The sequence below is a fragment of the Schistocerca americana genome, chromosome 11, assembly GCF_021461395.2.
Source record: "Schistocerca americana isolate TAMUIC-IGC-003095 chromosome 11, iqSchAmer2.1, whole genome shotgun sequence".
Classification (NCBI taxonomy): Eukaryota; Metazoa; Arthropoda; class Insecta; order Orthoptera; family Acrididae; genus Schistocerca; species Schistocerca americana.
In genome coordinates, this window is record NC_060129.1 from 26,300,370 (window position 1) to 26,328,094 (window position 27,725).

General features: G+C 39.9%; 1 protein-coding gene across 1 annotated transcript in view; it reads right to left on the reverse strand.

Annotated features, from left to right (window-relative positions):
• The window catches only part of LOC124553903, a 137,131-nt gene that overhangs the window by 15,439 nt on the left and 93,967 nt on the right, over positions 1 to 27,725 (reverse strand). Inside the window, exons 7-8 of the mRNA XM_047127916.1 lie at positions 24,530 to 24,598; positions 5,657 to 5,743 (exon numbers count right to left, since the gene is read on the reverse strand). Coding sequence (XP_046983872.1) covers positions 5,657 to 5,743; positions 24,530 to 24,598 — 156 coding nt within the window. The remainder of the gene's footprint in view (positions 1 to 5,656; positions 5,744 to 24,529; positions 24,599 to 27,725) is intronic.

Sequence of the window (27,725 nt, forward strand, 5' to 3'; positions counted from 1 at the left end):
TTCTAAATGAAATTCTCCATCAGCACAGGTAGCCATATTGCAATATTTCTGAAAGTTTACTTTCAGTGAAAGCCTTTGGTTCAATTTTGTTGACTAAGAAAATGACATTAGTTTCAACACGTCACCATTTGTCAGACCTTAACATTTTTCAGTCTATGCTGATAGAAAATATTGAAAATGATTAAACAAGATTATTTTGTTGCACATCCAATGGGAGGGCTTCAGGAATTCCTGCTGATGACCACTGTTCAAGTTGCAAGGGGTCATCCCACATTCAGATGTGGGTACAAAAATAATTTCTCAAGACAAAGATGTATCATCAGATTTAGTGTTTTTTTTTTTTTTTTTTTTTTTTTTTTTGGGGGGGGGGGGGGGGGGGCATAGGTGGAGGGTGCATGAAAATTACCTATTTTTCATGCATTTAAAGAGGTCTACCCCTTTCAATATTCAAATTAAATTGTGCACGTGGAGGGGGGTAGTATCATACAACAATAACGTTAATGAATCACAAATGGAATCAGTCAATTAATACAAATAACTGGGTGTAGCACTTTGTAGGGAGACGAAGAGGAATGAACATGCAGGTTCAATTGTGGGTAAAGGCGGAGAATACTCAGGAAGTGCAATCAGTCCACAACAAGGGAGGTTGCTTACAAACCTCTTGTGTGGCCACCCTAGAATACTGCTCAAGTGTATAGGGCCCACACCAAATATGGCTGAGTGGGGTATTCAACGTATACAGAGAATGATAGCAAGAATGGTCACAGATTTGTCTGGCGCATGAGAGAATGTCACAGAGATGTTGAAGAAACTGAACTGGCAGATGCTTCAAGATAGACACAAACTGTTTACAAAGTTTCAAGAACCAGCTTTAAATCACGAGTCTCGGAATATATTACATCGCCATATGTATCGATCCCCTAGAGATTGTGACTACAAGATTAGATCGATTAGTGTGGGCACAGAAATGTTTAAACAGTCATTCTTCCCATGGTTCGTATGTGAAAGGAACAGGAAATAGCTGTAATATTTGGTACAGTGGGAAGTACCTGTTCTGTGCACTTCGCAGTGGTTTGCAGAGTATGGATGTAGATGTGGAGGGCAGAGGGAGGGGAGAGTAGATGTAGACCTTTTACAGGCACCTGGCTACCACTCGACACTTCTATTTTTGTTATTCCATTCTGGATCGTCCAGTGTTTGAGAAAAAAGGAAGGACATTTCTGGGGCAGAGTACTGACCAAAAAAGAAAAAAAATTAACTGCACAAGATTTTACATTGGACTTGCAATCAAATGATATATATGAAAAGTTTAAATAGATCTCCACCATGACAAAGAAAAAAGGGCTCACATGCAATGCACAAGTTAAAGGTGCAAAACCAGGTCTGCAAATAAGATATCATTAACAGGAAGTCACAAGTCTCAAGATAAAAAGAAGTAAATTGGGATCCAAGGAAGTGAGGAACAGTGAAGAACATATAGGAAACATTAGAAATGTATCAAGTGAAAATTGTGTCTTCTATTTGACAAGACAGCAAGAACAACAGAATGGGAAGAGTATTCTTACAACAAGATTGAGCAACAGTTTCAGAAATGAAGAAATATTGGTGAAAGAGAAAATAACTTAAAAAGGAAAAGCAATAGAGTAATTTCTTGCCACAGGTGGTTGAAACGATCAAATAAATAAAACGCATAGTGCACAAATGAAACATGAATATGCGCTGGAAATGTGTAAGCTCAGCTTCCTTTTATCAAAGTCAGATGGCATTAAGGCTACATCATTTTAGTTTCATGAGTAGAAGTTTATGGCCCACATATTCAAGTACTGGGAAACAACAATAGGATCATTTCTTTTTGTTCAGCCACATCATACACGGTCTCTTAGGAATCAGGATAATGTCCAACCAAAAAAACACGATTATTTATATTTCTCTCGCCTGTACCCATCTAGCAGGACTTCCACAATTCCCAAAACCAAACATTGAACTTATGCCCTCGGGTTGTCAACTGTCCCATATTTCATGGGATTTCCTGTATTTGAGAGTTAAATAAATTAACCCATACGGGAGTTGCGTGGGGTGCTAAAATCCTTATTTATTATTTTTTCCGGTAATTTATCTAATTCTCAAATCTCATCTGTCGAAATGAGATAAATATTGGTCATACGTGTCACTGATCAATACAATGAAATAAAAATTTGTCTTGACACACTTGTCGGACTTAAGTGTAGTACATCACATTACTTATTTCTTACCAGACAACATATTTAAGTTTGAATTTGCCTCACTTAAACTATAGCCTAAGTCAATTGTAGAGGTCATTTTATATTAATACAGTCTAACTATTACTAAACAATACTTTGCAGTTTTAAAGTTGCAGCAATAATGAATGATACTTTATTTAAATGGGCCAATGATAACTGCAGCTCCAAACCAATGGCAATTACGTGTATACATCAGATGTCAAGTGTCAATATTAGTGCTCCTTCTCCTTCTCTCTCTCTCTCTCTCTCTCTCTCTCTCTCTCTCTCTCACACACACACACACACACACACACACACACACACACTTTTTTTAACAAACCCGGTAACATCAAAGTAAGAGCATCCAATTCACCTCCTAATTCAGTTAAATGACTGTGGGTATCTATCAACAAAAATAATCAATTTGTTAAATATAATTGGATAGATAAAAACACTCATCAAGCAGTGGCAGGAGGAAACACACACAAAAGTTATGTAAATGTGCAGGCCTGTGGCTGCTGCTCCTCCTCTTCCCGGCAGACTGGTTGAAGGTGAAGGTGAAGGAAGAGGGATGGAGGGAAAGAATTGGCAAAGTTACGGAAAAGTTGTCTAGGACCCAGGGTCAGGGGCTTTCCTAGAAGCAACAAGCCTTCAGCACCTGGTTTGGTTTAAATGGATTTATGACATATTTGCTGTACTGAGTCATGGTGAGGCTGGCCTATTAAACTTTTTGGAATCTCTAAATACATTCTCCCAATTACATTTCACACGGTCCTATTCCGAATCCCGTGCCACTTTCCTTTACGTTCACCATATCCACACCGAGGGCCGCTACACACTTCTGTTCACATTAAACCCACCGACAAATGACACTACTTACATTTTGACAGTTGCCATTCTTTCTGTGTCACACATTCCCTCTCATACAGCCACAGAATTTGAAATGCAAAATAGATGCAGACTCTTTACAGCAATACACCACCATTCTCACCTGAGCCTTCACTGGACATAATTACCCCACCAGCCTAGTTCAAAAGTAGATTTCCTGGCGCATCACGTCTAATGCCGGTACTGCTAATCCCTTCAAAAAACAACTATTGCCACTCACTACTAATCTGGTTTCAAATGTATTAATCAGCCACTTTGACAAGGCTGTGACTTCCTAAGATCATATCCTAAAATGAGGTTCATTCTGTCCAACATTTTTCCCACTGTCCTTTAAATAGCTTTTCATCACCCCCCACCCTCCCCCCCGCCCCCACCCCAGTCAGACAGACACTGTGCTCCTTTTACACTACGGCCCAACTGCTGTGACAATTGCCACCACCTATACCAGCCCTGTAACTGGCAAACATATGCCATCAAAGTGAGAGCAACCTGTGAAATGACATCACGTACCTGCTGTTACTTAAACACTGTTCAGCTATCTATACCGGTATGACTATCATCAAGTTATCAGTTATGACGAATAGGAATACACAGTAAGCGTATACTTGCAACATGCAATATCGTGTGGCAAAGCATGCTCTACAATGTGACAGTTACAACCGCGGTGCCTTTTTCACCACAAGTGCTGTCCGAATTATTCCCGCGTACACCAGTTTCTCAGAATTTCGCAGGTGGGAACTGGTGTTACATTGTATCCTTGGTCTTACCGCCCCCCTGGTCTTAATTTTTTGGTCTCAGCATTTCTTCTCACAAGGGAACCTCCCCATCGCACCCCTCTCGGATTTAGTTATAAGTTGGCGCAGTGGATAGGCCTCGAAAAATGTGTGGAACTGTGAAAAAAATAAGCAAAATATACAAACTGAGTAGTCCGTGCGCAAGATAGGCAACATCAAGAATAGCAAAAACTCAGGAGCGCCGTGGTCCTGTGGTTAGCGTGAGCAGCTGCGGAACGAGAGGTCCTCGGTTCGAGTCTTCCCTCGAGGGAAAATTTTAATATTTTATTTTCAGACAATTATTATCTGTCAGTCCATCCGTCCGATGCGAGGTAACTGCGCCGTAGTATGGGGACGCTACACCTAAACAAACATCGAAACACACAACGTCAGTCGACTACAGCACACGGAAGAGAGAGTATTCCTGCTAACGAGGCTCCCTGGCTGGCAGTTGACTGTTCGCTACTTTGGACGTGAGATGTATTCCGTGGCCAATATGAATCCAGCAAATATAGCTCGTGACTTCAATAAACACAGACACTAAACTAATTACAGAGAACAGAGACGTCAATGAACGAACGGACAGATCATAACTTTGTGAAAATAAAGGAAGAAAACTTTTCACTCGAGGGAAGACTTGAACCGAGGACCTCTCGTATCGCAGATGCTCACGCTAACCACAGGCCACAGCACTCCTGAGTTCATACTATCCTCGGTGTTGCCTATCATGCGCATGGACTACTCAGTTTGTATATTTTGCTTATTTTTTCATAGTTCCATACAACTTCTTCCTGTTTTCTCGATTGATCTGTGTTCAGTTTTTCAAGGCCTATCCTCTGTGCCAACTTATAACTAAATCTGAGGGGGGTGCGATGGGGAGGTTCCCTTGTCAGCAACTACTCCTTTCATCACTCAGTTTTTTATACCTTTCATATTCTGACTTGCCTATTTTTCCCTGCACCACGCCTCTACCATGTATAATGCACTTAGCTTCCTGCTCTTATTAACACTTGTATGATGTTTTGTCAGTAATATCTGTCTTGCTTATTATCTTATCTACCACCTTTCACCTCCCATGTTTTCAAATATCGTTTGGTGCAGTCCCTGACAATTAGTTTTTCTTTCTCATCGCGTCTGATAAGTCTTTCCCGACCCGGAACTCTGGGCGACAGTTCCATAATTCTCCCCACTTTCTAAGCCTTGCAAGTTCTCTTCCTTCATCCCTCTTTCTTCCCCTTCTATTCTTCTGCCAGAAGGAGGAGCGACTGGCTTCAAAAGCTTGCTCATTTCCTTAACTTCCATTAGTTTTCTTCTGCCACTACCTGGTGAGTATCTAAAGAGATGAGAAAAGAAACGTTGATGGCTAGCACTTGTCAATAACAATTCATTTGAGGTCAAATGCATAAGTTCTAAGTTATAGTTTCAATCGTCACGACTGTTTTTTTACACTGTTAATAGTGACGAGAAACTGCTGACCTACTCAAATGAAATAGGAAAATACATTTTTATTACAAGTTAACCTCACGATGAGCTAATATGTGTACATTTTGAATAGATTGCGAGTATTTAAACAAATTTATTAATACAGTATTTTACACTACACTGACTTACTTATGTTTTCTGGTAACTACATTCCCTTAATACAACGAAAGCTGTCAGATGTGAATATCTGGAGTTATCACTGGGGTCTTATGGAAGTTTGCAACCCTACTATGCCCACTAAACAGAAACTCCAAGAACAATGTTAATACTTACATTACTGCATTCTGGTTGTAATGCAAGTGCCAGTTCTTTGTCTTCAATGTCACAAAATTTGCAAAAACCCAGTAAATCTTCAGTAACCTGTTCAAAACAAAAAAGAGGCCTTGTTTTAGTACCAATGACAACTTAAAAATGTATATTTCTTATGTCTCGCAACGCAAAAAAGTATATGTTACAGATTCTGTAAGTTGAATACAAACTGCATAGGGTAGGTCAGCAAAACTGCTGATGATAGTATTAATAATAAGATTAGACATTAAACAAAAGCTCAACTTCAGATAAAATACAGAAAGTTATTAAACAATTGAACAATGGAAAATTCAGGATGGGATAATGACAGTATGATGAAAAAGGCAGATTACTACTCGCCACATGGCGAAGATGTTCACAAGTCTCTGGCTGCTGAGACTGTGATCTCGTGTGTGTGTGTGTGTGTGTGTGTGTGTGTGTGTGTGTGTGTGTGTGTAGTGATCTATCTTTTCCATAATATTAAACAATTGAGATTCATAAAACACACGATGAAATGAAAGAATATATTCAATTCGTTAAGGGAGATATAATTTCATAGCAAGATAAGGGGTGGAAGGAAAACATGTAGAATAACACAGACTGCGGGAAAGGAATGCAAGCGGAAACCGCCTGTTAGAAACTTGGACACAGCATACCTTATTCATTGCTCATAACTGTTCCAGGTTTATTTGTGGGACAGACCTGGAGACACTAGAAGGCTATGACATACATTGGAAATCAGATTTTAAACTTGCAAGAAATTAAAGGGGGAGACATGGAATGACCTAGTTGGGTCATGAAATGCAGATGAAAAATTGCAGAGAAGTAGGAAACTAAGGTGATGGGAACATATTAAATTGAAAGAATCAAACACTGTTGACGGTTTCAAAGAGAGCATGAGGTAATCACTGAATGAAAAGGGTGAGGAGGAGGAGGAGGAGGAGGAGGAGGCGAGGGGGGGGGGGGGTGGGGGGGGGGGGGAAGAGTATAGTAGGCATAGTCCATATCAATTCAGGCAGGCTAGGAAAAATCTTACCTTTATAATCTCAGATGTTATTGAATTTGGCATATGTTAAAACGAAGGACTAAGTAAGGAACATGTTTGTTTGGTTTTTTTTCCCCCCCTCTCCAAAAAAATTTCTGCTGCGAGGTACAGCCCTCCAAAGGTAACACTGTACATACCATTTTGAAGGCATGAATTTTGGAAAAAATTTGAAAATGCTGTATCTCTGGAACCATTCTAGATATTTTGTTGGGATTTTTTTCTATTTGAATGATAATTGTTTTATGATTAGAAATAAATCCTCCATTTGGACTTATCTGTCAAAGTTCTTTTACTCTAACATTCTGAACTTTTTTTATAAGGTGTGGAATTATTCTTTTTTTTTTTTTTTTCAAAAATCTATCCATAAAATTTTGATCTTTTCCTGTTGATTAGTACCATAATAGATCTACATTCCCTGAAAAGGAGAGCTTCCAGTTTTAGGTTGAATAGGTCTTATAAACCATTTGCTATACATAAAACTGTCTTATTACCACATTATCACATAAAAGGCTCATAAAAATCAAAACCTAAGATAATTTTAGTTTTTAAATATTAGTAAGAGACTCATTTTTGAAGCATTTTAATTGGTTCCAAAATGTATGTGAAAGGTCCAAAGAATTACAGGTTTGAATTCACACAACTTCTGTGCACTCTGTTTTGTACTGAAATTAGCCAGTCAATGAACTAAAAATGTGTTCCAGTGCTTCAGTATCTGCCTTTCATATAGAGTGATGCCTTCCTGTCCAACCAATAGGAACTGGAGCACTTACAATCTCCAATACATTGTGAACAGGAAGTGAGCACTGGCAGCGTCGTCGCTGTCCTTCAGCCGGACACCTATATCCAGCAGCTGGTCTGTGTGGTAGCGTAAAGTTCACTACAATTTCATTTAACTCATAACTGGTGTCTATAATCTCTGCAAATCACCAGTCACAGTCATACACACATGCCACAAACATCCTCGTCTCAAGTTGTGAATCTGAATATTATCCTGCTATTTCTGAGGTGTTGGCCGAAAGAATGAAATTTCTTCTTTCTTGCTCTTTAAAGTGCATGCTATATGAGTTCGCCCATCACTTTGAGTCCACAAATGTGTCTTCTGAATTCCTTTCACACGAGTAGTTTCTTTGGACCATTTTTCTTTTTTCTGCTCACGGAATTCTTCGATTTCCTCTTTGGACAAAAGAATGAGGGCTGTGGATATGTAAGATTTCACAACTCTCGTAAAATCCTCAGCAATCTGAATCGCAGCTGTATTTGCTCTGGGAAGATTACGTTTTGTAGCACGGTGCTTCAGCAGGCCTCCTACACCATCACAAGGCCCCTTCCCGTGACCAGTAGCACTGTATACCCAGTCAGTTGGCACAAGCGACTAGCTCAATTCAAACAGCTGGTAACGAGGAGCACCATAAGAAATAATAACGATCTACTGTGCCCCTGTTTGCAGTTGATGAATTTTGTGCATTGCTAGCAAAGTATGTGCTGAGTCATGACCTGTGTCATCACTTATAACAGCAACAATTGTGGTCTTGTTTTGAAAATATGTCACTCCTGTAAAAATTGAAACCTGTCATTACTCCAATGATACCCTTTTACTTCTTGTGGGAGAATTAGACCAGTTCTCAGCAAAATCACAGTGAAGCACTAAATGTAGTTTTTCAGCCTGTATACACCCTTTCACTCCTGCAATTTCTTCACATGCTGGTGTGTTAAGCCGCGTACACACTGCCACTGGAAACGTGTTTCTGTTGGAAACATTGTTTGCTGCGATGTTTCGCAAATGTTTCCGACTTTGTTTCCGGTCTCTGTTTCCGTCCACATTTCTCGTGAGTTCACGCCATCTGCAGTGCTCCTCGTGTTATTGTGTTCGTATTGTCTGCTGCTGCGTTATGTCTGGTGCCGAAGAAACAATAATGATATGTGGAGCTGCATTATTAATATTAGAAGGTTTACACAAACAAAATGAAAGGCGTCCTCGGCGTTGGTGGAGAAAAACATTCTATAGAAGAACTGGCGGAAATAACCTGCTACGTGAGCTGAGTATGGAAGACGGCTCTGGCTTCCGCAACTTCACTCAGATCTCACCTACCGATTTTGAATATCTGGCAAATATGATATCACCATTTGTTTAAAAAAAAAAAAGACACGAATTTCAGGAAAGCTATTTCAGGCAACGAAAGGTTTGCAGTTACTCTTCGTTTCCTGGCAACAGGAGATTCATTTCAGAGCCTTGCGTATTTATTTCGCATTTCGAAATGAGCAATATCTAAAATAGTACCTGAAGTATGTGCAGCTCTGGTGGAAGTACTGAAGGATTATGTAAAGGTAAGTAAATGAAAAACATCGTTAAATAAGCACATTTTTGAAGTGTTATTATTTCTCAATTACATTACATAATTCATCAAACACAACTTCTTCAACTGCGTTGTCACTGTCTTCATAGCTTGTAAATGTAACAGGGGAATTATTACTTGATGATGATGGCCCTGCCACATTCATTCATACCCCTTGTCGACTGCTCACTTTCCTAATACGCTACATGCTGTTTCATTAATACATCATTAAGCAAAGCCATTGTTTTTGCTCTTTCTAACTCTGTCAATTTCCGTAAAACTGATGCCACATACTGCCCATACGCACTGCATTCATCGTTCTTGTTCTCTTCTTGTTTTTGCAGCACTTTAGTTAACAATTGAGACGCAATCTTGTAGGGTTGCCGCTTGTCTTTTTTCTCGCCCATCCTTCTAATTTTTGGTGGTGGAGGACTGGAAGGTCCAGCCGCAACCTCTTCATCTTCATTTGTGCCCTCTGGCGAATGTACAAAAACCTGAAATCAAATTTCTTTCTTTCAGATACCTGCAACTCAAAACGACTGGAGTGAAACAGCACGTTTATTCTCACAGATTTTTCGTTCCCCCATTGTGTCGGAGCAATTGACGGGAAACATATCGTGCTACAGTGCCCTGTTGGTAGTGGAAGTGAATATTATAATTATAAAGGTTCATTCAGCATTGTGCTGCTTACTGTCGTCGATAGCAGCTACAACTTTTTGTACGCAGATATCGTCTGCCAAGGCAGAATATCAGATGGTGGTGTGTTCAAAAACGCGAGCATAAATGAGTTAATTAACAAAAAGAAACTTAACTTGCCACAAGCTGAATGCTTACCAGTTGGCACCAAGGCCCTACCATATGTTTTTGTAGCAGACGATGCTTTTCCCTTACAGGAAAACATTATGAAACCCTACCCGGGAAAACATGTTAAAGGTTCAAAAGAGAGAGTTTTTAATTACAGACTTTCAAGGGCCAGAATGGTTGTTGAGAACACTTTCGGCATTACGGCTTCAGTTTTTCGTGTGTTTAGAAAACCTATGTTGCTACAACTGGAAAAGGCAAAAACTGTCACACTTACAGCTGTATGTCTCCACAATTTTTTAAGGCGAAATGCAAGGCAAGGCACCAATACACCCCACATGGAAGCTTCGATTCCTACAATTTACAAACAGGTGAGATGATTCCAGGCACATGGAGACGAGATGACACTGCATCAGTTTTCATTTCAGCACAGAATATACCAATGAAAGCTGTCACACTTACAGCTGTATGTCTCCACAATTTTTTAAGGCGAAATGCAAGGCAAGGCACCAATACACCCCACATGGAAGCTTCGATTCCTACGATTTACAAACAGGTGAGATGATTCCAGGCACATGGAGACGAGATGACACTGCATCAGTTTTCATTTCAGCACAGAATATACCAATGAAAGCTGCTTCCACGAATAAACAAATTCGATACGAATTTGCTAATTATTTTTTAAGCCCACAAGGAAGTGTACCGTGGCAAAATAACTATGGGTGAATGTGACTGTGTACTACAAAATACAAATAAAGACAAACAAGCATAATTTTCGTACCTCATTTTCCACAGTACCTGTTGTCTCCCTCAGCTCATGTACATCGTCCAAGAACTGCAGCAGCCGATAGCCGAACCAGTTCGAGCCATATGTAGTGTCTGCACAACTACCAGATGGTCTGCTGGAAATAATTTTTCTTTTCTCGTGTCTGTAAGCAACCACGAGCGATCGTATCTTTTTCTCAACACTTCCCTTGTCCGTGCCAAAAGCTGCTGCAATTTTTGCAAGTCAATCGTGTTTTTTAACGGTGTTTTTATATTCCTTGCTCCGGACGTTGCCTTGACCGCCCCATTATTTTAGAAAAATAAAGCGAAAACGATAGTAAACAGAACACCACTAAACAGCTGATGACACACACACACACACACACACACACACACACACACACACACACACACACGCTAGCGCCGTGCAGCGGTGACAAGTGGTAGCTAGCCTGAAACATTGTTTCCTTTGATCTGTACCGACACTGCTACGGATAAATGTATCTGTGTTTCCAAACATGTTTCCAAATGGTGTCCACATCAAGCTGCCGGAAACATGTTTTGAAAACATGTTTCAGTCTCAGTGTGTACGCGGCTTTACTGCTTTCCCTGACCATTTACCAAGTTCATCAATGAAACAGGCAAATGCAACAGTTTTCTTAATTAGTTTATTTTCCTCCCATGTCACATATGTAATTTCTGCAGAGTTACCTGCTACATCTTCCAGGCCAAGTGCCTGTAAAGACAGTCCCCCCTTTCCACGGCAGTCACCACATTCTTGAAACAAACAGACTACTAATGACTTCCCATGCCCAACAAAGGTATTATGTGCTCCAGTAATTTCTTCAAAGTTATCGCACAAAGTTCAAAATTTGCACAGTACACACATAAACAGACACCTCTAGGTGGGTGTGGAACTACCCACTTAGGTCATAGAGCATAAAATTTTGATCTTCCAATATGTGAAGTTCTATAGTTGATATTAGAAATTGCAAAAGTTATATGAGTCATGTACCTCTTCACTTTCACAACCTTCTGACCTTCAATTGTTACAGTTATAGTGTCTTTTTTGTTGGCACTCTGGCAAGAACATTCCCATTTATCCTCCAGGAAAAATGACTGCACTGTTTGAACTTGAGCTGCATCTACAGGATGATCATAATAGGGATGTGGTCTTCCAAAGACTTCTTTTACAAACCTCATATTTCTTGATTTATCTACCATGTACTTTGATGCTGATGGAACGTGGTTCCAAATTGTTTTCTTTGAAAATGTCTCTGGAACAATAGTTAAAAGTTGCACCTTTACACTGCAGGATGCACAATATTCAACAGCTGAATTGATATTTCTGAAAAATTCCTGGCAAGAGACGCAAGAGTGCTTTGGTTCATTTTCTTCTGAAGATTGAATTTCTACTTTGAAGAGTGTGGCCAGTTTTGCTGTAGTGTATTCATACATGTTGTTGTTGTGGTCTTCAGTCCTGAGACTGGTTTCATGCAGCTCTCCATGCTACTCTATCCTCTGAAAGCTTCTTCATCTCCCAGTACCTACTGCAACCTACATCCTTCTGTATCTGCTTAGTGTATTCATCTCTCGGTCTCCCTCTACGATTTTTACCCTCCACGCTGCCCTCCAATGCTAAATTTGTGATCCCTTGATGCCTCAGAACATGTCCTACCGACCGATCCCTTCTTCTAGTCAAGTTGTGCCACAAACTCCTCTTCTCCCCAATTCTATTCAATACCTCCTCATTAGTTATGTGATCTACCCATCTAATCTTAAGCATTCTTCTGTAGTACCACATTTCGAAAGCTTCTATTCTCTTCTTGTCCAAACTACTTATCGTCCATGTTTCACTTCCATACATGGCTACACTCCATACAAATACTTTCAGAAACAACTTCCTGACACTTAAATCTATACTCTATGTTAACAAATTTCTCTTCTTCAGAAACGGTTTCCTTGCCATTGCCAGTCTACATTTTATATCCTCTCTACTTCGGCCATCATCAGTTACTTTGCTCCCCAAATAGCAAAACTCCTTTACTACTTTAAAATGTCTCACTTCCTAATCTAATTCCCTCAGCATCACCCGACTTAATTCGACTACATTCCATTATCCTCGTTTTGGTTTTGTTGATGTTCATCTTATATCCTCCTTTCAAGACACTGCCCATTCCGGTCAACTGCTCTTCCAGGTCGTTTGCTGTCTCTGACAGAATTACAATGTCATAGATGAACCTCAAAGTTTTTATTTCTTCTCCATGCATTTTAATATCTACTCCGAATATTTGTTTCCTTTGCTGCTTGCTCAATATACAGATTGAATAACATCGGGGAGAGGCTACAACCCTGTCTTACTCCCTTCCCAACCACTGCTTCCCTTTCATATCCCTCGACTCTTATAACTGCCATCTGGTTTTTGTGCAAATTGTAAATAGCCTTTCGTTCCCTGAATTTTACCCCTGCCACTTTCAGAATTTGAAAGAGAGTATTCCAGTTAACATTATCAAAAGCTTTCTCTAAGTCTACAAATGCTAGAAACGTAGGTTTGCCTTTCCTTAATCTTTCTTCTAAGATAAGTCGTAGGGTCAGTATTGCCTCACGTGTTCCAACATTTCTACGGAATACAGATAGTCAGCACACTTCACTCTCCTGTGACCACAGTCAGAAGACATTTCAAACCGTCCTTTTCACAAAACACACTGCAACTCTATCAACTGGCAAATTCCTCACGAAAACACAGAACTAACTGGATGGTCTCAGATTTCTTAGAAGCCTCTTCAGTAAAAATATTAGCACTGAACGACTGCAATACAGAAACCTGCAATGAATAACCATGACAAAGAAACTGACAAACTACAACAATGTGTAAGAAATATCTGCAACAATGAAAGTGAAAAGAAATAACTGCAACAAAGAAAGTGATAAGAAATAATTGCAACAAAGAAAGTGATAAGAAATAACTGCAACAAAGAAAGTGATAAGAAATAACTGCAACAAAGAAAGTGATAAGAAATAACTGCAACAAAGAAAGTGATAAGAAATAACTGCCACAAAGAAAGTGATAAGAAATAATTGCAACAAAGAAAGTGATAAGAAATAACTGCAACAAAGAAAGTGATAAGAAATAACTGCAACAAAGATGATTTTTTAAAATAAAACCTGTCTAGCTTAAAAGTGGAAGCTCTCATTTACACAGAATATAGTACTACATGGTACTAATTAACAGAAAAAAATCTAACTTTTCTGGATTGGCATTTCTGTAAATTATTTTTAAAAAGTCAAAAGACGATGGTAAAAGAACCTTGACAGATAGGTCCAAATGGAGGATACCATTGTAATCATAAAGCAATTATCTTTCCACTTAAAAAATCTCTAACAAAATTTGTAGAACTGTTACAGAGATACAGCATTTTAAAAAATTTTCCGAAATTCGCATCTTCAAAATGGTGTTTGCAGTGTCATCTTTGGAGGCCTGTATCTCGGGGCTGGAATTTTTCTGGAGAAAACAAAAAAGATACGTGTTTCTTACTTACTCCTGAATTTTAACAGATGCTAAAGTCAATACCATCAGAGACAATGAAGGTAACCCCCCTGCCTGAAGTGATACGGATTATGCCAGTAGGCAACAGAAGAGTAGTCATTGGTAAATTTTGTTTTTAGGGCATTACGCTGTGGTCCACGGGTTATTTCCGTGCCTAAAATTTCAGTTCATAATGCTGGAGGCACCGTCAGCATTAGGAGAGGAAAAATTAGGCACAAAAATATGCCTCTCACTGCGGCATAATATCTTTAGAGCAAAATTTACTTACTGTGTAAGCCTGCATTGTATGAACAAATTGGTAAAGTTCAGAGGTGAACAGTGAAGGCAGTAGGGCCACAGATAGGCAGAAAGACACTGCCGAGTAGAAATCCTCGGCCAACACACGAAATACAATTTTTTAGTTGGTGAAAGGAGGATGCATAAAAATGAAGCAAAGGAGGGAGGCAAAAGGGGAAAATGAACTGGAAATAAAGTGCAAAACAGTAACGGACGGCTGGAGAGACAAATGCAAAACTGCAGAAGCGTTCTCGGCTAGGGGAAAGAAATGAAACGCCAATAGGAAAATTAAAGAACCTTTCGGAGAAAGGAGAAGCAGCTGTGTAAATATTGGGAAACTAGCTGAGAAGTCCAGCACTGTTCAGGTATTTATTTATAACAGTGCCCGAGACTTTGTATGGATGGAATTTATTTGTTACTTATAAAGCTTTGTAGGTAACATTTGACATAATAAGTCCGAGGGTACGAACAAAGAGCTGGTACACTTCACAAACACGGAGGAGAACCGTGTACAGCTGGTCACGCAAAGTGAGACCGACACTGAGATCTACCCCCATAACACGTAGCACCTGGCCCTGCGCTTTGTTTACAGTCACGGTACAACATAAGTTCACTGGGGATTGTACAAGTTTAAAGCAAAATGGTGAACTGTAAGGAATATGCAGTGTTCAGGGTGCAAGAAACTTGCTCGCCTGCACCACTTGCCGCGAATATTTTCAAGTGCACAATATTACTTCGGGGAGAAATTTCCATTTCCTACGATGTTACACTGGAGAGAAGTAACTTTAAGCCTCTGCGATCAAAGGGTTCCCACATTCTTGATCGGAGTTCGTCACACCTCACTTTAGGGAGTAGTTTCTGAAGCGTAGTTAAGAGCCTCAAGTTCTCGAGTCGAGGCAAGGCTCGCCTCTCAGTCTTTGACGGATTCTTGAGATCGCACAGTCCTCAGTCTTGAAGCCATTCTGGTGTATTAGTAAAGACTTGACCATTTTCTACCCATTTTAATTCGTGAACAAAACGAAATCAAAATGTAACGAGTAGGCACCGAAATGACAAAGTAAAGTTAATAATTCATTTTTTCCTAACAAAGAGTATAAATAAAACCAACTGAATGAAGGAAAGGAATGGCGTTAAGTTTTTAATACACATAGTGCTATCTGTATACCTGTATAGCGCTGTTAGTTTGTATTTGTAAGGATTGCGGTACTTAAATCTGTCACTGACACACACTTTCGACTTCCGAAAACACACGTCTCACTAATTTAAAAAGACTACACTGCCATCTATTGGTTGTTTGGTAAATCGTGCCACCATGATTAAACATCTGAATTACTAAGTTGAATAGATAATTTTAGATAAAAATTTGAACTACAATATCTCTCTCTCTCTCTCTCTCTCTCTCTCTCTCTCTCTCTCTCTCCCCCTCCCTCCCTCCCTCTCCCCCCAATCATCCAATTTTGATTAAATAAAGCCTATACATTGCCCCAAGCTATGCTAAAGTTACTAGTAAAAACCCCATGAACACATTTGTCTAGTAGTTTTGGAGACTAGTATATTCAAAACAGACAGACAACAGTTTTACCGTTTTATTGTTACTATAGATAATTATATTCAGCTAACTGCAAGCTACTCAAAATCAATTGCTTCAGATTGAAACTGCTTTGCTAGTCATAAACTAAATTCTTTGTAATAAAAGTTGTTTGTTATGTAATGTTACAGTCACTTTCGGCCACAACATGATACTGCTTGAGATTATCCATCTCTTTCCATATCAATCTTACTTATTTTTACTTTATCAGCTTTCGTGTGTTTCAAGTTGACGTACACGGTGAATCAGAAAGAATGCTTCTTTTCTGCTGGCTACTGTGACAGCAGATGTGTGTGCCGGTGGCAAGCTAGCAATGTTGCGAGAGACTAGGAAATTCAGTTGCACACTGTGACTTCCGAGCGAAACATATCCAAAATTCAGAATTTTGTCAGCCCTGCGGTACGACGTCATCCCTGTCCGAGCGTGTGGTATCAACAGGACAGAGCAACTGCACACACGGGCCATCTGTCGACAGACGAACTGCTCAAACTGTTTCCTGGACATCTCATCTCCCAATTTGGTGATGTGGCTAGTTCACCCGATGTGACAGCTCTCAATTTCTTCCTCTGGTGTATCTTCTGTAGAGAAGTTGCCGGTGCTCCTGTTGCTGTACCGGAGAGTACTTCGTATAGCAACCATGTAGCTCGTCTACACGAGGGCTCCTATAAAGGCCGTGTTTTATGAATTATGTGACTTTTAAGAAGTGAGTGCTGTATGCACGCGAAACTCCAAAGTCTCAGTAACACGTCTGCATTCGTAAAACACAAAGACCTGCGTTAATAAAGTTTTTCTGAAAGGCTGAAAATGGGCATTCTATCTCGATCACCCTGTATTTGGTTTCTGTTTCAGAAATCACCCCTAGCTTTACTAACTTGTGAGAATCATATCTTATCTGCACAGATGTCGTACATTTTATGTGAGATAACTTCCGCGAAATAATCATACAACAACTGATACGAAGAACTTTGCACATCGTAATTTTGGTATCTATTTTTTTTAGAAAATACTTTTGAAACAAATGATGTCTTTCAGTCGAAGCACGGCGTAAAATACCCCGCTTCTGATAATTACACTTCATACAAACAGAGGACACTTGTATGTGCACGAGGGGAAATGTAAGGGAGGTGAAAGGGTGTTGCAGTGTAGCAAACGAACACAGGTATTAGAAGTGACACAAGCACACGCCAGAAAATGTAACAGGGTTTATTTTACGAGTGTAGCCATCTCATAAACAGTAGTTTCACTGTTAAGAAGACGTTCAAAGATGTTTAGAGTAATTGGAAACACAGCACTGCACATTCCAAACAACACAGCTCATCGTCTGACATAATACTATGGATCTCCCTCACTATTTCCACACATCAAAACATTTAGAAAATGCTCCATCCTATGTTTCTTCATTTTCAGTAGCCATGTCTGTTTCACTTCGACTGGCAACATCAGTTGATTCATATTCATCTTCACTTGCGAAATCAGCATTGCTCTCATGATTGAGACTATCACTATGCGAGTCTGTACGACACTTTCCACATTTATGATCACCTCCAGCACTTGTTGCCAAACCTGCAATTGAAATACACTGCTTTTCAATTTTATTTATGTACTCACAGCTTTTCTTCCAGTCTCGATACGAAAGTAATTTATTCGTCTGTACGTGCTAATAATGCATTCATTGTGAGTCTGTAAGTATTACTGACATATTCATTCTGAATGTAACACTACGTTCAGAAACTATGTTCTCAACTCTCACCCGTGTCAGCTCTATACGATTCAATTCTGAGTGGTATGGTGAAAGTCGTGACGCAGGATGACCGAGTATGGTTAAAATACTGTATATTTTACGAGTGATGTGGCCTGGTTTGCTCATATTGATCAACGAATGCATCTTTCCTTGTAGAAAGGAATTCAGTTTTCTGTTAAAGACGACATCACTTCTCTCCTCGTGGGGTTTGATGCTAGAGCACAAGCAAGGCACGTTGTGGTAGGAGATGTTAACTATAAAAAGGACAGTATGAGGTAGTAAATTAGGTAATAATCTCTCACTGAGGTAATTCTCATAATTTGAGAAGTCCACTTCATCGTGATAATCCTGCATTTTCTGACAAGATTTAAACTTTAAGTAGGCATCTGGTACAAAATGTTCCTCATTGCCAGCACAGATGATGACAATTCTGTTTCCTTTTGAAACAGGTTTCCACAGACTCTGTAATGAACTGCACGATGCCCACAGTGTGAACGTACATCTCATCCGTACAGACAATTGGACCCCACTCGTGTCTGTACTCTCCGACACTTTTTAAGTAAGCAAATTGTTCTGCCCTGATACTTCTTCGCCACGGAGAACTTTCTGGTTATTCACTGTCTTCTTCCACCACAAATCCTACAGTGCAAAGAATTTTACCAAGTGTGCTTATACATCATTCAAAATTTATTAAACTCTAAAACTGTTTATGAGTTTCCTTTAAGGAGCATTTTCTATTATTTGTAATACAGAAATTATCCACAATGCAGCAAATGACTTCTCATTACAAATGCCTGGATGTATTCCAATCTGCCTTCCTCAACAGTTTTTGCACTCTACAGCTCCCTCTAGTACCATGGAAGTTATCTTAACAGATTACCTATCATCCTGTCCCTTCTGCTTGTCGGTGTTTTCCATATATTCCTTTCCTCTCAGATTCTGTGCAGAACCTCCTTATTCCTCACCTTATCACTCCAACTAATTTTTAACATTTGTCTGTAGCACCACATCTCAAATGCTTTGATTCTCTTCTGTTCCAGTTTTCCCACAATCCATGTGTCACAATCATACGATGCTGTGTTCCAAACGAACGTTCTCAGAAATTTCTTCCTCAGATTATATTATTCTTGTCAGCAACTTGGATGCATGTCCTGTTAAACTGATTGTGCGATAATTCTCGTACTTGTCAGCTCTTGCAGTCTTCAGAATTGTGAGGAGGATTTTTTTTCCGAAAGTCAGATGGTATATCGCCAGACTCATACATTCTACACACCGATGTGAATAGTCATTTTGTTGTCACTTCCCCCAATGACTTTAGAAATTCTGATGGAATGTTATCTGTCCCTTCTGCCTTATTTGATCTTAAGTGCTCAAAACTGTTTTAAATTCTGATTCTAATATTAGATCCTCCATCTCTTCTAAATCAATTCCTGTTTATTCTTCTATCACATCAGACAAATCTTCCCCCTCATAGAAGCTTTCAACATATTCTTTCCACCTATCCACTCTCTCCTCTGCATTTAACAGTGGAATTCCTGTTGAACTGTTAATTTTACCACCTCTACTTTTAATGACAACGACAGTTGTTTTGACTTACCTGTATGCTGAGGCTGTCCTTCCGAAAAATCATTTCTTTTTCGATTTGTTCACATTTTTCATGCACCCATTTCTTGTTAGCTTCCCTGCACTTCTTATTTATTTCATTCTTTAGTGACTTGTATTTCTGTATTCTTGAGTTTCTTGGAACATTTTCATACTACTTCTTTTCATCGATCAATTGAAGTATTTCTTCTGTTATCCATGGTTTCTTCACAGTTACCGTCTTTGTACCTACGTTTTTCTTTCCTATTTCTGTGATGGCCCTTTTTAGAAATGTACATTCCTCGACAACTGTAATGCCTACTGATCTATTCCTTGTTGCTGTATCTAAAGCCTTAGAGAAGTTCAAGCGTATCTCGTCATTCCTTAGTACTTCCGTATCCCACTTCTTTGAGTATTGTTTCTTTCTGACTAATGTCAAACTTCAGCCAACTCTTCATCAATACTACATTGTGATCTTAGTCTATATCTGCTCCTGGGTGCAACTTACAATCCAGTATCTGATTTCGGAATCTGTCTGATTATGATGTAATATAACTGAAATCTTCCAATATCACCCGACCTTTTCCAAGTATACCACCACCTCTTGTGATTTTTGAACAGTGTATTCGCTATTACTAGCTGAAATTTATTACATAAGTTATTTAGTCTTTCTCCTCTCTCATTCCTTGTTCCAAGCCCATATTCTCCTGTTAACTTTTCTTCTACTCCTTGCCTTACAACTGCATTCCTGTCCCCCATGACTATTAGATTTTAATCTCCCTTTACACACTGTACTACCGTTTCAATATCCTCCTGTACTGCTCCATCCCTTCATGCTCAGCTTGTGCCATCCATCAGCACGTATACCTGAACTATCATTGTCGGTGTTATTTGCTGTCGATTCTGATAAGAACAACCTTATCACTGAACTGTTCACAGTACAACACTCTTTGCCTTACTGTCCTATTCATAACGAATACTACTCCATTATACCATTTTCTGCTGCTGTTGATATTACCCGATACTCATCTGACCAGAAATCCTTGTCTTCTTTCCATTTCACTTCACTGACCTGTACTACATCTTGACTGAACCTTTGCATTTCTCTTTTCAGATTTTCTAGTTTCCCTACCATGTCCAAGCTTCTGATATTCAACAACCTGACTCTTAGAACGTTATCCTTTTGTTGATTATTCGATCTTTTTTTCACGGTCACCTCCTGCTCAGCAGTCCCCTCCCGGAGATCCGAATGGGGGACTATTCCGGAATCTTTGGCAATGGAGAGATCATCATGACACTTTTTCACTTAGAGGCCACATGTCCTGTGGATACAATTATGTGTCTTCAATGCAGTAGTTTCCATTGCCTTCTGCACCCTCATGCCGTTAATCATTGCCGATTCTTCCGCCTTTAGGAGCAGTTTCCCACCACTTACACCAGAGAGTGCCTTGAACCTTCGTCTGCTCCTTCGCCCTCTTTGACAAGGCCGTTGGCAGAATGAGGGTGACTTCTTGTGCCGGAAGTCTTCAGCATACAATGCTGATTATTAATCAAAAATTAAGCACTAGTGGGATTCAAACCTGGGACCGAGGACATTTTGATTACCAATCAAAAATGCTACCCCTAGACCGTGGGTGCAAACAACTGTAGACAACTGCAAACACTTCACACGGTGAAGAACTCTGTCCTTTAATTTGCCTCATAGTAGTGGCATCCTCCACTCCGAACATGTTCTCCCATAGTAGTGTTCCGGCCGACTCGGTGGCAAAATGTCGACGCCGGTGATCGACACTGTGGGGTGTACTGTGCGCCTTGCTTAGGGTGTTCACGTCCATTTACATGAATTTTGGTTTTACCTAAAAGACTATGTTTTAATTATGCTTAATTAATTAAAACATCAATAAGCTCTGCCTCGGCAAAATCCAGTTTCTATTTCTTAATCTTCTGATCAAATGGATAACATCGTTTCGGTTTGATTTTCACATTTTTCTAGTGATTTTTGTTTTTGTATGTCCTCAGCCCTCCCATTCCCTTTCAACGCAGTTGGATCAGTATACTATAAACAGGGTTTGCACGAAGAGAACTGGCAGTTCATGTGGGATGCCCAGCGTCACTTGCACGCACTGCACTATCTGTACAATTGGCCATCGATCTAGCATAAAATTATATTCGACTTAATTTGAGTCACAGGACATGTAATTCTGCCACAGAGCTTCTCTAATTCCGTGGGAATGACACCACAAGCCACTAGCCACAGATCAGGGAGGCCACGTGGCACTCACTCAGGCAGTTGTGACGAGTTTTGATGCGACGCCCACAGGTTCAGCTACCAGATGCTCTGACAGTCACACGTGTGCACGAACTTATAAAATCATGCTGTGTATGCACTAATAAAATGAAGCTTTACATTTTTCCTAGCACAAAGCTGGCGACACTGAGGGACTTCAGTGCACTGATCCTGCATGTACATAACAACAATAAACAAACATTACTGGAAGTTTATGTTCATTATTTATAAATCTAAAGAATTCAATCCACGTATAAAGCTGTGGCTCTAGAATCCTGGACAACAAACAACTATACAGATAAATATATCTATGTGAGTTGTGGATTTGGAATTCTACATTAAGGATGACATTTCCCCCTCCCCATTTCCAACCTCCAATCAGTTGTGAAATCAAAGAGAGAGTGAAAATCAAAATCTTTTTCTTTTGCACATTTAACTACACTTTTCAGCTATTTTTCTATACAGTTGTTGCCTCAACTTCAGGCATCTGTTGTAGCTTAGTATCAACTTTTCAACACCCTCATCATAGAAGGCAAAATGCTGCCCTCAGCCAGCACAGAGATGATAATCAAGAGGGAGCCAGGGTTGGGCTGTACAGAGGGCGATCAAACTCTTCCCATCAAAAACGCTGCAGGAGTGTCCTTGTTCCACTTGCAATGTGCAGCCCAGCACTGTCACAAAGAAGGAAACGTGTGAAAGTTACGTTACACGGCTGCTCGAAATAGGGGGAACCCCTCGGCAGGAGACACTGTTGTTCTAAGCACATTTATGTGCTCACTGTGTGCTCGGAACTGAAAACTTCAATGTGACACGGTCAACAGATGTACTAAAGAGCCTGTGTAATGTATCTGCACAAAGCTTCATCAGATTTTCACTGTGGCTTCAATTTCGCAACCAATCAGAAGTTGAAAAAAATTAGCCTTTGTATAATGTCATTTAAAATTAATTATAGTTAGATCTAAGTTTCGAAAGTTCAGTCAGTAAGCTAGTATGAACACATGGGAACGATGAAAGGAATGTATAGAAGTGAAGATAGGTTGAAGTAGGGTAAACATATGTTTGCAGCATTTATAAAATCAAATAGTTTTTGACAGTGTTGACTGCAATACACACTTCGACACTCTGAAGGTAGTAGGCTAGAAATACAGAGACCAAAAGTTATCTACTACACATACACAAACCAAATTACAGTTATAAGAGTCGCAGGACGCAGAAGGGAAACATTAGATGAAAATGGAGTGTGTATACTCAGTCTGCAGACTGGGTAGGCAGTAAAGGAAAACTGGAGGAAATCTGGAAACGTAATTAAAGTTCAGGGAAGAAAAATTAAAATGTCACAGTTTGCTGCGGATGACGTAGTTTTGTCAGAAGTGCCGAAGAAATTGGAAGATCAGTCAAACAAAAGGAGCAATGTCTCAAAAAGAGCTTATACAGGGTGTTACAAAAAGGTACGGCCAAAATTTCAGGAAACATTCCTCACACACAAAGAAAGAAAATATGTTATGTGGACATGAGTCCGGAAACGCTTACTTTCCATGTTAGAGCTCATTTTATTGCTTCTCTTCAAATCACATTAATCATGGAATGGAAACACGCAGCAACAGAACGTACCAGCGTCACTTCAAACACTTTGTTACAGGAAATGTTCAAAATGTTCTCCGTTATCGAGGATACATGCATCCACCCTCCGTCGCACGGAGTCCCTGATGCACTGATGCAGCCCTGGAGAATGGCGTATTGTATCACAGCCGTCCACAATACGAGCACGAAGAGTCTCTACATTTGGTACCGGGGTTGCGTAGACAAGAGCTTTCAAATGCCCCCATAAATGAAAGTCAAGAGGGTTGAGGTCAGGAGAGCGTGGAGGCCACAGAATTGGTCCGCCTCTACCGATCCATCGGTCACCGAATCTGTTGTTGAGAAGCGTAAGAACACTTCGACTGAAATGTGCAGGAGCTCCATCGTGCACGAACCACATGTTAGCAGCACAGGTAGAGTATCCCGTATGAAATCATGGCGGTGAATCGAGGTAGTACAGTACAAACTGACGAAACTAAAATGAGCTCTAACATGGAAATTAAGCGTTTCCGGACACATGTCCACATAACATCTTTCCTTTATTTGTGTGTGAGGAATGTTTCCTGAAAGTTTGGCTGTACCTTTTCGTAACACCCTTTATATATAAGGTGAACAATAACAAATGCAAAGTAAGTAATGGCACACAATTGAACAATCAAATCACTCACTGCTGAAGTAAATAGATTAGGAAGTGACATAGTGAAAGCAGATGAGTTTTGCTAGTTGGGCAGCAATGGCTACAGTGTAGAGGATACAAAATGTAGACCGGCCATAGTGTGGAAAGTATTTCTGAAAATGAGGAATTTGTGAACAATGGAACTGACAATAAGCAGCTCAGGCAAGAGATGAACAGAAGCTTCTGAAATGTGGTGCTATGGAAGAATGCTGAAGGTACGATGTGTTCATCTAGCAGCAAATGAGGAGGCACTCAATTGCAGTGGGGGAAAAATAGAAATTTGTGGCACAACTTGACTAAAACAAGAGATTAGTTGATAGAATAGAGAAATCATAAATTTGGTAGTGGAAGGAAGTGTGTGTGTGTGTGTAAAAATTTTAGAGTGAAACGTAGCATGACCACAGTAAGCATGTTCAAATGGATGTATGTTGCAGTAGTTATGCAGAGCAGGGCAGGTTTATACAGAGTAGAGCAGCATGGAGAACTGCATCAAACCAGTCTCCAGACTGAAGGCAAAGGCGGCAACAACAACAACAACCCACTCCCTTCGTAGAGGAGCCAACTATACTGAGACTCTCAATTTAGTGATGTAACAATATGGCGAAACTCATTTTGGACTGTTTCCAAACTGGGTGATTACCTTTGGATCCTTTATGTCCTGTGGCTCCCTCTTGATCTGCGTGTCAGACAGCAATACGTCAGCACCGATCTGCAGCAAAAATGAAAAAGTCATTTACATCACTCAGATGCTCTGTGCTTATGTCTAGTTGCTAGCTGGATTGCGATACTACTACCACCACCACCACTACTATTATTACTACTATTACCACAAGTGTCTCTTAACAATCCCTTTTCATTCATATATATATGTAATCTATTTTTTCAAGGACTCTTTCTTTTACTATTGTATGTAAGGTGAGATGCAACTGCCTCAGCTAAGTTTTAGTGTAGTGTCTTACAAAGATTTAGTGGAGCACTCAAAACTTTGAATATTTCTTGATCAAAAGATTGTCTTTTTGAGAGATTGGCATTTTGATACACATTTGAGCAAATGACTAGTGTTTTGTGATGCTAAGAAGAGGCTTTCACTTTATCAGGGCGTACACATGGCCAAGAAAAAAACAATTCCTGGAATTTTCCCAGATTTTTCCTCGACGAAAATGCACTTTTTCCCAGATGAAAATACACTGTACTCCACCTGAAGTACAATGCTTTTCCTCTGTTATGAGACAATACATTTTTCCCGGGAGCCGTAAAACTTATTAATCCTTCGAATGGTGAACATTTTATATTCCAGTGTAGAGCTTTCCAGAACTTTAGGGAACACAACCCAGCAAAAAACAATGCACTTTGGAAACATCTTTGAACAAGACAACATGTAAACTGAATATTTTTGTATTATGCAAGTGTAAATACGAATTACGCCAAACACAGCACAGCAGCTTCTGAAGCACTGAAATTGAGATTGCAATGCACTTTTATCAGCTAATCGTAGCTCACGAAACGTGATCTCGCCATACAATGACAGCAGATATTTAGAGCATAGGACATGTAATGTAGTCAGCCGAGCAACATCACTGTTAAGTAGCGTAAACATATAAAACAGGAAAAGTTAATGGTTTATATTAATGTATATTAAGAAAAGCTAAGCTTTCATTTATAATATTGATCATCAAAAATTTTTGGTCTTTTTCCCGAGGGTGTGGATAGGCAGGATCTTACGACAACAGATTAAATTACAGGAGCTCAATATCTCTGACAAGTACAGTTATAAATTCACTCCTGTGCGTCAAAAATTTCGTGGGTTACACGGCCAAATACGTGTCCCATCAAGCTTAGAATTTTCCACAGAAAAGTTGCTCGAAAATTCATCTCTCACTTTCAATTATAACTTTTGCCAACATTATTGCATCATTTATGACAGAATTACGATAAATATGAAAATCTAACCCCGAGGCACGGTCTTTCTTAGCGCGTGTTACCTTTTACGATATATCAAACACAAATGTTCCTGTAAAATTTTAAATATTGGCATAAATGGCCTGTCTTCTGGGGCCAAAATATTTTTGCCTGGTCCTTAAAGTGTTAAGTTTTGAATGGCAGTCAAATGGTCTGCATTTGGAAACTCATCACACATTCTCATACATAATATAATTAATCTCGCGTAGAAGGAAATTTACTTTGAAAACAACACTTCACAAACCACCATTCACAATATTTTTCCCACAACCTGTTAGAAAAGTAAACAATTGTCACATAACACTAATCAAAAGCAGTCTGCTGTCACAGTTTCGCACAGTCTTCGTCCTAAGGCTTTTGACACATTCTGCTTTTGGCAGAAGCTTGTGAGTGCACTGTGTTTTGTTGTTGTAAATGATATATTGTTTTTTTGCAGCTAAAGTTTTATTTTCAAACAATCAAAAATCCAAGATAGAATATGATGAAAAGGATAGTAGCTAATCACAATACAGCAGAGATATTGAGACGCAGGTAGGCACAACAGAACGACTGTCAAACAATGCTTTCGATCGAACTGGCCTTCATCAGGATAGACAAAACACACCACAATCTCTGGCTCTGACTGCGTGCAGTAGCGGCTGATGGGAGAAGCAACTGGGTGGTGGGGGTAAGGAGAAGGCTAGGGCAGGGAGGGGAGGGATACCAGAGTAGTGGTGGGGGATGGTAAAGTGCTGCTTGTGGAAACATACAGGGATGAGGTAGGGAGAGGGTAGGGCAGCTAGGTGCAGTCAGGAGGTTAGACTGAGGATGGGGGGAGGAAGGGTAATGGAAGAGGAGAGAAGTGAGAAGACTGAGTGTACTTGTGGGGTCGGCTTGGGATTGTTTGGGGGAGGAGACCAGACAGCGAGGTCATCGGTCTCGTCGGATTAAGGAAGGACAGAGAAGGACGTCGGCCGTGCCCTTACGAGGGAACCATCCCGGCATTTGCCTGGAGCGATTTAGGGAAATCGCAGAAAACCTAAATCGGGATGGCCAGATGCGGGATTGAACCGTCATCCTCTCGAATCCATTGTGCCTGAACTCTTTGCCTTTACAAATGTCTGCTTGTGTCTGTATACGTGCGGATGGACGTGTGTGTGTGTGTGTGTGTGTGTGTGTGTGTGTGTGTGTGTGTGTGTGTGTGCGAGCACGTGCGCGAGTGTATATCTTTCCCTTTTTCCTCCTAAGGTAAGTCTTTCCGCTCCCAGGATTGGAATGACTCCTTACCCTCTCCCTTAAAATCCACACCCTTTCGTCTTTCCCTCTCCTTCCCTCTTTCCTGATGAAGCAACCGTGGGTTGCGAAAGCTAGAATTTTGTGTGTCTATTTGCGTTTATTTGTGTGTCTATCGACATACCAATGCTTTCGTTTGGTAAGTTATATCATCTTTGTTTTTAGATATATTTTTTCCATGTGGAATGTTTCCCTCTATTATATTCATATACTTTGAAAATATTGTTATAAAGAAAAAACACGTTGTCACTCTTCCTTTTCTTATTTTAGAAAGTCTGGCAACCCAATCAAGTGGTCCTTTCACAAAATAGGTTCTGTGTATTGTGGTGTTCAGCATAGCTCTATTCCAAGCTGGATGTGAGAAACTGTGTAATACTTTGGCAAGCATAATTAACCATTGAATACTGCACAAACATTTACCTGACAGAAACCTGACTTTGTCATAATCTCTAAGCAGGAGGTCATCAGTGCAATGTGGATACTGATTTTCAGTGTGTGTGTGTGTGTGTGTGTGTGTGTGTGTGTGTGTTCATATAAATAAACTGAAAAGCAAAGGGATAAATAAACATTAACTTTTGTGCCATGAACTGCATACAGGGAATGTG